General features: G+C 34.8%; 2 protein-coding genes and 1 long non-coding RNA gene across 5 annotated transcripts in view; 1 reads left to right on the top strand and 2 right to left on the bottom strand.

Annotated features, from left to right (window-relative positions):
- LOC103145867 (lymphocyte antigen 6 family member D) overlaps positions 1-11,249 on the bottom strand; it is a 670,619-nt gene that overhangs the window by 23,670 nt on the left and 635,700 nt on the right. The gene's annotated exons all lie outside the window — the stretch shown is intronic.
- Positions 4,920-10,363, bottom strand: LOC107837513 (uncharacterized). Of its 2 annotated transcripts, none has more exons than XR_001663529.1 (4): positions 9,895-10,363; positions 9,143-9,216; positions 6,642-6,819; positions 4,920-5,011 (listed from the first exon to the last, which is right to left on the bottom strand). It is a non-coding gene; the product is annotated as an uncharacterized LOC107837513 (long non-coding RNA). The 2 variants fall into 2 exon arrangements; XR_001663528.1 differs by having other exon boundaries at positions 9,882-10,362.
- The window catches only part of ikbkb (inhibitor of nuclear factor kappa B kinase subunit beta), a 30,815-nt gene continuing 24,558 nt past the window's right edge, over positions 4,993-11,249 (top strand). Inside the window, exons 1-2 of one of the 2 annotated variants that reach the window (XM_016677112.1) lie at positions 4,993-5,103; positions 7,675-7,790. In XM_016677112.1, coding sequence (XP_016532598.1) covers positions 7,686-7,790 — 105 coding nt within the window. In that variant the 5' untranslated portion in view covers positions 4,993-5,103; positions 7,675-7,685. Of the gene's footprint in view, positions 5,104-7,662; positions 7,791-11,249 lie in introns of both variants that reach the window. The other variant, XM_007563440.2, reaches the window with a different exon arrangement.

Below are 11,249 nucleotides of genomic sequence, written 5' to 3'. Positions count from 1 at the left end.
GCAGAAAGGTCCTCCTGCAGCAGTTAGCATTACAGCAACTCTGAAAATACTTCTGACTGAAGACACTTTATTGTAGTCTCATTCATAGGCTGTGATTTATGGCAATGTGTCACATATGGAAGTTTTAAGTTTCCTATTTGTAACTTCCTTACAAGCAGGAAGTTACACACAACTTCCTGTGTGTTTAAAAAAAAACACAGGAAGTTGTGGAAGTCACGTGTTTCAAGCAAATAACTTCCTATTTGTCAGACAACTACTTTTCTGATTTAATCTCAGTTTTCTTTCTTGTGTTTATACCTACAAACAAAAAAAATGTGAGCAGGAAGCTAACAATGATAAAAATAAAAATAAAAAAAAATAAAAAAATAAAAACATTTACATTCACTCAGTATTAATTTTGGGCTTTTAAAGATGGATTTGATCAATTAAAATTGTTAGGGTTGAACAATTATAATCATTAATTCTTAAAAATACAAATCAATTATAATTTTAATTCATTATGAATTCTCATAAATGTTAACATACGTTGTTAGCCCAGGGCTTTGGAAAGACGTTTCAGCATGTTTTCAAAAGTCAGTTTTGACGTTTGGGATTTTTGTCAGAACAAAAAGTTTCAAACGTCTGACCCAAAGTGAACCACTCAGACAACAGGGAACTGGTTTGGAGGAGCAACAAGAACCACCAAGGCTGAAGTTTTAAGGCTGATCAAAATATTAAGTGTAGAAAACTTAAGGCTCATTTTTTAAGCCTGGAAAATGAAATGGATTCACAGCTTCCATTGTGATGAATTCAGAGCCAGGCAGGTCTGTCTGGGTGCATCTGAGTGTCGATTTGTTTGGCACCAGATCTCATTTCTCTCAGCCACAGACCCCCATTATTCAACCCAGCCCTTTACCAGTGGCTCCATCTTCACTCAGAACCACAGTGGGTTAATTTAATTGGAATAGTTTCAACTCAGGGATTTTTTTTTTACTGGTTATGAAAACCACATCATATCAACCCAGCACTTTAGCATGTAAGATAGGCGTCAGTCCAATTTGTTTGTTTTATTGCTGCCAGTTCCTGTTTAGGGAAGTAGCTTGGTGGTAGAAAGACAGTCAAATAAACATCTTTTATACACTGCAAAAACTTTTGCTGTCTGGTTTATAGTGGTAATATCTCACTGTACTTGAAATAAGACAAAACTAACTTTTCAGGAAGGTATAAGAGCTTGATTTCAGTCAATAATTTCTTAAAATTTATTTTAAAATTTCCAGTTCCACTGGGACATTATTTCAGTTATAATTTTGGAAAAAGGTTTTAAGTAAAATAAGCTGCCAGTATATTTTTTTTATATTTTTTCATTAATATCAAAGACATATTTAAATCAGCTCCTGTATCTTGCTGAAAATCTACAGTAAAGTTAGTTTTGTCTAATTTCAAGTGTACTAAAAAAAATTACACTATATTGGACCAAACATTCTTGAAAAGATTTTGAGTTTTTTCAGTGTAAAAAATCTGTTCAGTTTTTATGAAATTTCAGCATAAACCATTCACTGTTTATGACAAAAGATGGAGTAAATCAGATGTCTGAGTTTGGTGATTATGGACAGATTTTCTCTCTTATTGCTATTTTGTCACACTTAAATGTCTTCAAATTAACTTTAACATCAGAGGAAAATAACCTAACAAAATACAAGAAGTTGTCTTCATGAATCAAGAAATCACCTAAATAGAAACTTTCTGACAACATGAAGTAGGCATAAAGGTCCCACTATATCCAAACAAGCAGAGTTTAAGACAAAAACTGAAGGAAATTTAGTTTTATTTGTTGCAGTTTCCATCACAAAGTCTTAACTTAACATATAAGTTAAGACTTTAACTTATATGTTAATTAGCAGGTAGTTTTGTCTCTGAGGATTTCAAACCTTGATAAGTCCATCTTCACCTTTATGTAATGCCACATGAAAGCTGGTCATTTAAAACAAATAAAGCTTTAAAAATGACAACATAATGTCTATAATATTTTCTTAAATTGTTGTTCAAAGCCAAATGAAAACTTGCTCTACAATTTAAGAAATGAGCACTGAAACACTTGCACATCATTTATTTAAGTAAAATAAAGAGCTAGCTACTTAAACACCATCTGAGACATTTCCCGGACTACTTAGTGATCCAAATTAAGACAATTAAGGTTTCTTATTACAAGTTTATGTTGAAGCTTTTATGTGGCTCTTCTTGTTGCACTTGTTCGTCCCTGGGAAAGATTTGGATGTGACGTCTGACTCTCTGAAAAAGGAAATGATTTGTGAATTTTCCAACATTTTCCACCTGATAACATGTTTTCATACTGATTCTATCAACAAAGTGTGCTTCAGATCTTACAGTGAGTATCTTTTACTCACCATAACAGGTGATGAAAGGAAAACGTCACTCGCTCGGAAAGTCTCAAGTACGTCTCCAAATACAACATCCGCTAGATCAACAGTGACCCAGCAGATGTATAAACGTAAACATAACGTAACAAACATGCACTTTAGATAAAAGTGAGATAATGGACCTGAAAATCACTAAAACATTGTGCATCACAAACATTGGCAGATTTTGCAACACACATTTGTTTTATTCCTAGAAGCCTCTAATCTAATGTGATGATCATCCACAAACTGTTTAAGTGTTTTATAAGTCAACATGGAAATGCTAAAATTACACTGGAAATGTTTGTCCAAGAACGCAGAAGAAGAAGAAACATTTGGCTTCAACCTGCTAATGTCCAACTCACTGGGATTTGTTGTAAAACGACAACAGGAAGCAGTGAACAACTGTAAAAAAGGAACCGAATACGAAAATTATTTACAAATAATCTAAAAAAGGCAGATGTTTGGCCTCCATCTCCTTTATCTGAGCCATAAATAAAATACCTTGCGACCAACTGACTTCAAAAGTCATTTAATCAGCAAATTAAAGTTTCTAATTTAATCTCACTGCAAAGGCCTCTAAAGTTTGTTAGACAACATTAGTGAACAAAAAACATCATGAAGACTTTTACTAGATATAAATCAGTGAAAATAAACTGTAATTTACCACATATACACATCATCATTTTAAGACAAATAAAAGAAACACTTTTGTAATTTTAGGTTTTTTAGCTCAGGTTGCAGAGATTATTTTAACTTTTATTTGATCTATTTTCTTACTTATTTTTGCTTTATTGTGTCCAGGAAGCAAGAAAAACAAGTAGCTTCTACAGTTTGTAGCTACAAAGAGCAGCGTTATTTTTTTGTTGATTTTGTTGTAATGTAAATCTTAATCTACAGATTTATCATAAATGTTTTTTTTTTTTTTTTTTTTGCAGTTTTGAACAAAAAATATTTGTATTTGTATTTTTAGAAAGAAAACAGTCAACTTTAAAAAGTAAAGAGTAGATTATTTCAATTCAGTGAAATTCAAAGTCAAATTATTGATCCCAAAGTGGAATTAATTAATTAATATTTTATTGTTAATTATTTTTGAGTCATAATTGCATAATCATCATGATTAAAAGTATAATTTTATACTTTTTTCCCTATACCGTGGGACTATTCCTGGGCATAATAAAGCAAATACAATGCAAATATATTTCTAAATAAAAAAATAATCATAATTTGCTACCGAGTAACGGACTTTGCATGATTTATTTCAGCGTGTATGGGCGTGACGTTGTTGTTTTGGATAGTAAAGCTCTTAGGTTTAGCCTCAGCTTGTTATTATAATTAAAACGAGCTAATTTCTATGTTTTTTGTCTTAAAGTTATTCATCTAAATCAGTGGTTCTTAACCTGGGTTCGATCGAACCCCAAGGGTTCGATGAGTCAGTCTCAGGGGTTCGGCGGAGCCTCTTCCGCAGAGGTAAAGACACACTGTGTAAAGTCGTGATGACGCCCCGCTTTGTGTTGAGAACGAGAATCTCAATCGATGAATCATAATTTGTATTGACACACGGAGCATAAAATCAGCCAAGAAAAGCATTCAGACTTTACTTATTTTATTAACTTTCAGCGCTGAAAGGAGACGCTTTACCATTACATCCGAGAAGAGTTTAGATCACGGTACATTGCTTAGCCAATTAGTGCTGCGGAGGAGCACTGATTGAAGGAGTTCCACTCTCAGCATGGATTTGAACTTGTGTCTTTAATTACTTCAGCAAAGCTCACAGTTTTTACCAAATTCTGTAGCTTCCGGTGTACTTCTAAATCTGCTCCTTAGTCGCATCTTTTCGGGCCTGCTACTGCCTCTAGTGGCGTGGGGGTTGTAACACAACTAATATAATTACATTACTAAATCAGAATACCGCAAAGACTTTATTATTTATCATAAATGTTTCATTCTCTTAAGAATCTAGAGCTAATTAAATGATCTAAACGAGACCTTAAAGTGGCTCCACAGTTTCTCTCGATGGCCAACTTGTTGAAACTGTGGCAAATTTGGGTCATTCCTGGACAGTCAGCTCAACTTTGCTGAAAACACTGACTATATTTTGAAGAACTGTTCTCAGAGACTCTACCTTTTAAAAAGACTTAGTGATCATGGGGTGACCCAATTAGACTCTAGTTGGGTCACCCCCATGTCTTGAATTTGGAGGGGGGGAGGGTCATATTTTATTTATCACTACAGAAGGGTTCAGTGAATCCGCATATGAAACTGGTGGGTTCGGTACCTCAAAAAAGGTTAAGAATCATTGATCTAAATCTAAATCATTACATAGTATGAACAACTCCGAGGGGAAACTCAGCTGCCATACACTAATATGCAGGCTCAGACTTAGCTGTGGAAATTAGCATGTTAATATTTATTTTATTTTATTTTATTTTATTTTATTTTATTTTATCTCTAAAAGTGTCTTGTCCCCAAACTTCACCTGAAACCCTCCAGCTGCTCGGCTGTGACCGGTGAACTCTGAGTGGGCGGGTCGAAAGTCTCGTCAGGTTTACAGGAAATGTGAGTACCAGGAAGTATACAGAACTACTGGGAAAGTTGTTGTGTCGCCAAAATAACTACAGGGGAAAAAAGTAAAAAGATCTTAAACACACAAACAGACAGCAGAGTTTAAAGAAAGTCAAGACAGACGCTGCAGAGGAAGTTTAAGGTAGGACGGATCTGAGCCGGAAAACAAAGTGAAAGAAAGAACTGCTTCAGTAACTGTAATAACAGCTAGCACACCGACAGGAGATGTGTTTTTATATGCTTTACATTTAGCTTAAACTCTAAAACTTAGAAGCATGTGCTGTACAACGTTGATTAGGTCACGTTATGACTCCAGCTTTGACCTCAAACACCAAAGTTTCAGTCAGAAGTTTGATCATTGCGAGTTAAACTCAGCCAAGTCCAAAACTATTCGTACCACTGGCAGATGTAGCTCTACAGTAAGTTTCATTCAACCAATAGTTTCTTAACGCTCATCATCTTCAGTTGAGAAGCCTTTATTGACATTACAACTTTCAAACTCTTTTTTAATGATTCTTTAGAAAGGTTTTTGGTCATTTTTACCATTTTATTTTTGGCTACAAACTGCTTGGAAAGCCTCCTAACGTTTAGCTCCCTCCAAATATTCTTTGTCACATTCAGGTAAACGTAAGTCTTACTTCCAGCGAGGGCTGGACAATAAATCAATAACAATATATGCCGCAATAAACACGCAATCAATATCAATAAGTAATACATCTGATAGAATATTCAGTTTTTCAATGAACTCTGATCCAAACCTGCACAGCATTCTGGGGGATGTAGGCAGAGAAAGGTCCTCTCTCAGCTAGCTAAACAAGAAGTGTGGCCTCATCTTACTCAGTCTTTGGTTACCTAGCAACTTACTCAGTCTTTGGTTACCTAGCAACAACCTACTGAGCGCAGCAGTAGTTAAAGATTTGCCAGAGTTCCTCAAAACAGCTTTAAAAACTGCGTGGAGTGAAAAGTTAAAGTTATGCCACCAGTTTGGCAATTTAATTCTGCTGTAATCATTTTGGATTAATCAGAAATCTTATCTTTTCAGGATTTAATTATTAAATCTCACACCATGCCAATTACTTCTAAAAACAAGAATTTGTTGCATGAGTTTCAATTTATAGTCAATTTTCTCTAATCTGCACCTCTGTGAATAAGTTGGACGCTCTTCTTTACAGAATTGGTCCAGTTCATTTAAATAGTTTGATTTCCTGGTGCTGACTGAGCTCTTAAGCATAGTCCAAACATTTTTATTCACATTTTGGTCTGTTTTTTTAATTCCAAAACCAGCTTTTTTTGTTTGGGATCAATGATCTGTTTGAACTTGGGTTGGGCATTTATCGTATCGTTTATCATTTATTGTGAAAAATATTGTGAATAATTTAGATTTTTTGTTGTCTCATTACATTTAAATTAATTATATCAATTGAAAAACAAAACTCACAGTATTTTTGTAAATTTTGTCCATATCCAGCACCCGTAGTTTGAACATATAGTTTCCTGATTTGAGCTGAAATTGAAAGGATGAAGGTAGTTCTAGTTGTGCGTTTGTTTCAACCTACTTCCTGCCAGGGGATGAATCAAACCCGCTGCATGATGCTCCAACCATAACATCACATCATGGCGTCTTACTGAGACTCTTCCAAGCAAACCTGCCAAACCGATCCATCTTTTTCTTGGACTCACCATGTGAACAGCTGCAAATTTCAGTCGGGCTGGAAGGTTTCTGCAGCCTGGGTTTCTTCCTCCCCATTTAAATCTGCGGACAGAGACGCTGGTGTTCCAGCAGGTCATGGAAGCTTCTGCTTCGGTGGTTTTCTGGTTGTTCCTGAAGTTTGAAATTCTGTTTCCTGTCATCTGAGCACTGTAAAACATGTGAACGTGGCTTAGCTTGAAAATACAGATTCACCTTTTGCCTTGAAAATGCAATTAAGGTCAATAAGGAAACTGTTTTAAATTTCATGAAGTTGATTTAACAACAAAAGACAAGTTGTCTAAACATTGTTTTTAAGTTCATTAATCTTGAATTGGGAATTGTATAATTATTTCACAATATGCAAGAAAAAAACTGCCCTCATCCAATTAAAGAGCCACATTTCTGCATTATTTTCACTCACATGATCAAGTAGAAATAAATACTTATTTTACTTTAGAACAATTTAATTTCTTGTTTTAAATTGTATGAACAAAATTTGTGATCTGATAGTGAATTTTATTAAACATCAGAATAAATTCTGCTCAGAAACATTTAGTGTGATACAAAAACATGCCGCTAAGCATTCTGGGAAATACGTCCCCTTTCAGTTTTTTAAGTGCTAACCTAAAATCTCTCGTTTATTCAACTCTTGGAGGTTTGAAAAAGCTAATATAAAAGTTAACACGACTCACTGCTGTAAGTTTATCTTTCACAAACTCACAAAATTTAAAACTGGCTACGTTTATTTGACTTGAAGAGTAGAAGACGGTAAACACAACTAAATGTTTTACAGTGAGGCAGCGGCTTGGCTCTGAACTCTGAAAATCCTCCTATTGAGTGATTTATTCAGATGTCAGTTCAGCTTATTATGTCATAGTATAGATTGTGTTTTTTCTCCATAATATCCTGTACAAAGTAATTAATTTACAAGGTATTATGTTATGAATGTGGAAGCATCAGGTTTAGTCAGAAATGTAAGCAGTAAAAGTCATTTTTTCTTGTTTGTTGCAGTGCCGGGTTTAGGTGGGGAGGCCATGAATCGGGTCCCGCTGCAGCAGCCGCAGACCTGCGGCCCGTGGGAGCTGAAGGAGCGGCTCGGCACCGGAGGCTTCGGGAATGTCACGAGATGGCAGAATAAGGTAAAGCAAATCAGAACCTGTAAAAAAGAAACACTAAAATACCCTTTTTGAGCTTTTTTCTGTTTTTCTGGTGTCCAAATAGATGCCAATTTATCCACTTTGTTGCTATATTTAGCCACTTTTCACACAAAAACATTGGCACCGGTCAAAATCAGAATTGGCAGGTTAATCTTTTGTTGATCAGCCAGAAAGCTGAGATCAGCGCACACCTGGTCAGTGCACACCTGGTCTGCTCGTTAGGGGCGGGCAATATGGACTTTGAATTTTATTGCATTATTTTGGTATCGATAAAGATTATGAGATTATAAGAAAAACTATTTATTAGTCGTTCTTTAGGTAACGACTAACTTTCACACAAACACAAATATTGTTCTTGAAAAACAAAAAAATAAAATAAAAACGTGTAATTTATATCACTGCATTTAATCTTATTTTCAAATTTGCTGAAATTTATTGATGCTCTCAAGCAACAAACAGTGGTGAAAATAGCAAAAGTAACATTTCCAGTCATGTTTTTTATTTTCCATCAATAAGTGAAATTTTATAATAAATCAAAATAATTCTTATCATGAAAATAGACTTTTCATGATAAATGCTAAACATTATGATAAATGCCCACCTCCACTGCTCATTAGTAGTTTTCAAGCTTGGTGAAGGTCCTGGAAAATCTTTTAGTGTGAATAATTTTATGTTGATTATTCTGAATATAATTGATAATGTGATAATTTAGCACAGAACATAATAATCCTTCAGTTGCCCTGAAGTGTGGAAACTTTCAGCAGCAAATATCAACACAACCCACAAGTTTACATGAAAATCATTTTATAATTAAAATAATAATTTAACGTCTCCCTTTTTTAATATCTTGTGAATCTTGGACCATGTAAATATATATATTTTTTTATTAATCTCAGCCTGTAGAAAACACTAACTGGACTGTTCTTGTGTAAAACAGGGCCGTTTAATGCAGCTTTTACTCTCATGTTTCTTGTTTTTTGTTTTTCAACATTTCTATCTTAGAGAGAGTAACTCATGTTTAACCGAAACCTAATCTGAAATTACTCAAGTCTTTTCTGATTTATTTTCGCTTTGATTACATCTTTGACTCAGAGGAGGAAAGTCGAAATGTTCATCAAAAGCGTCTGGGTTTTTACGTACTTTGAATAGAGAGAAAGAATGAGCTCAGTCCAGGAAACAGACGCATCGCTGCACTTGTTGCAGCTGAAATGGTTTCTGTTGTCATGATAAGTCAGAGCAAGATGAGCTTATCAAGTTGTAATACCAGTAAGAGGGGAGTATGGAAAGTGGACCTCTCCTTCCTTTTGTTGCAGCCGTTTAGCGGCATTACTCACCGTCACCTCCTTGGTGGCCAAGCAGCATCCTGAGGAGTCAGTCTGAAAGCTTATGGGAGATTCTCAAACAGTTCCTGCAACATATTTTGTCACATTACAGTTATTTTGTGAATCTGGCATGCAGAAGGTATTTGTATTTAGAATGCCGTTTTCTTTATAACTCTGGTCAACAGCCAAAAATTTGTCTGGGGGTTTTTCAACTGTTTTAGGGTCATTTTGATGTGCTGAGTCCAAAAACCACATTGGTTTTGATCAATCAGGTCAACTTCCTGAACTATGGATGCATCATGAGCATCAAAGTGCATGACTTGTTCTCACATATGGATTTTTTTCCTGAGAATCTGAATTAAGCAGCAGGAGGGATTCCATTAGGACAGAAAAGATAAGGAGAATATCGCACAATGAAGATGTTTAATGTTCACTTCACATGAACTACTTACCCCTTATCAGTGTTTAATATTCAATTTACAGAAATCCAAGTTTGTAACATTTAATTAATACACTCTGTTAGAAAACACTTTCTTTCCCCTGAAACCTTTCTTGGATGAGAAATATTAAAGGAAATGAACTGATGATGTCACATAAATGTAGTCAGTTCAGTCAGAAGATCGGATTTCTCTAAATCAAATTAGACTAAAAACCTGACCTGATTGAGAAAAATTGATGTCATTTTTGATTCAGTGGTGCAAAATAGTCCTAATTCAGTTGAAAAAACAGAGACAACTTATAAAAATGTAACCCAGTGCTGTCACTTCTGATCGAACTGGTGATCGTTTGCAGCGCTGCGACTTGGATTTTAGGAGGATATTAGATGTTTTCCTGCTGACACCGCTGCTGCCATGACTAAGCATCCTGCACTGAAAGTTCCCTGTATCGATGACAACATTGTTGGTTAAAATTAGGTATCTGATCACAGACTGGTCTGGGATTTCATTGGAGAAACAGGAAGGTGGGGAGAGGAGTGGCACCACTTCCTGGATGAGAAACGCATAGTAGGGTGAAGCTGGATGGGTCATTACTTTTGGAAATACCGTCACTTTATTGGTCACACCTTGCTTGTTTCTGGTTGGACCCCCTTTTTGATTTATTTATTTAAAACAGGTTTTTAAAAACAAGAATAAAAGCAATCAAAAGGACAGAAAAAACATGTGCATACATAATCAAGAACAAAATAATTAGTTTACCTCTACGTTTCTGTTTGGAAAGGAGTAGAAAGAAGTGAACATTTATTTAATAATACCCCTTGTCACAACTTAATTAAATGTATTAGTTACTGACTCAATAATTATCAAACTTTTGTAATTACAACCAGGTTACCATGCATTCATGAGCCAACAAATTAATTATACTACACAGACAAAATGGTTACAAACTAACACATAACAAGACTAGAAAATATACAGATAATAGTAATAAAGACAGAATAATTACCAACTCCTTGACAAAGTACACCTATAAAATCTTCTTGGTCTGTGTTATATAACAAATAAAAAGCAAAAAAGAACAGAGAGAGGAAAAAAACTAATGATATGATGGTAAGATAATAATAATAAGCTACCAATATTGGCTTATTATTATTTTTCTAATGTTTGTTTCCATGTTGCTGCTGTTTGTTTTTGTGTTTCGGGTCCAGCAGCGGGTCGGTCATGTGGTTTCTGTTCATTCAAGTGACATGATAGTGATGCAGCAAATTACAATATAATGCAGTTTAACAGAAGCAGAGAAGAAATGGAGTAATGGTTGTTTTTACATGCTGTTGAAAGTGTAGGGAAACATACATAACGCATATGATATCGGTAAATATTGGTAAATACTCCCATAACAACAGTATTAATATCCTTTTCATATTGGTGCATCCCTAATAAATACTCTTCTATAGCTTAAAACTCACATTCGAAGTCAAACTGCACAAAAATTACACAAAAATCTGAAATTGTTCTCAGTGTCATAATAAAACTAAAAAGCAGCAGTCTCATAAAGACACTTTAAAAAACAAAGTGTGTTATCTAGTCTTCATCTTCATTCAGTTTAATAGACAAACTCTCACTTTTGTACAACCTTTTTATTGTTCTACTGTCCATGTGACCTACAGCTATGTGCACTGACG

This window comes from Poecilia formosa, unplaced genomic scaffold (assembly GCF_000485575.1).
Source record: "Poecilia formosa unplaced genomic scaffold, Poecilia_formosa-5.1.2 Scaffold148, whole genome shotgun sequence".
Lineage (NCBI taxonomy): Eukaryota > Metazoa > Chordata > Actinopteri > Cyprinodontiformes > Poeciliidae > Poecilia > Poecilia formosa.
This window is presented reverse-complemented; position numbering and strand designations above follow the sequence as displayed.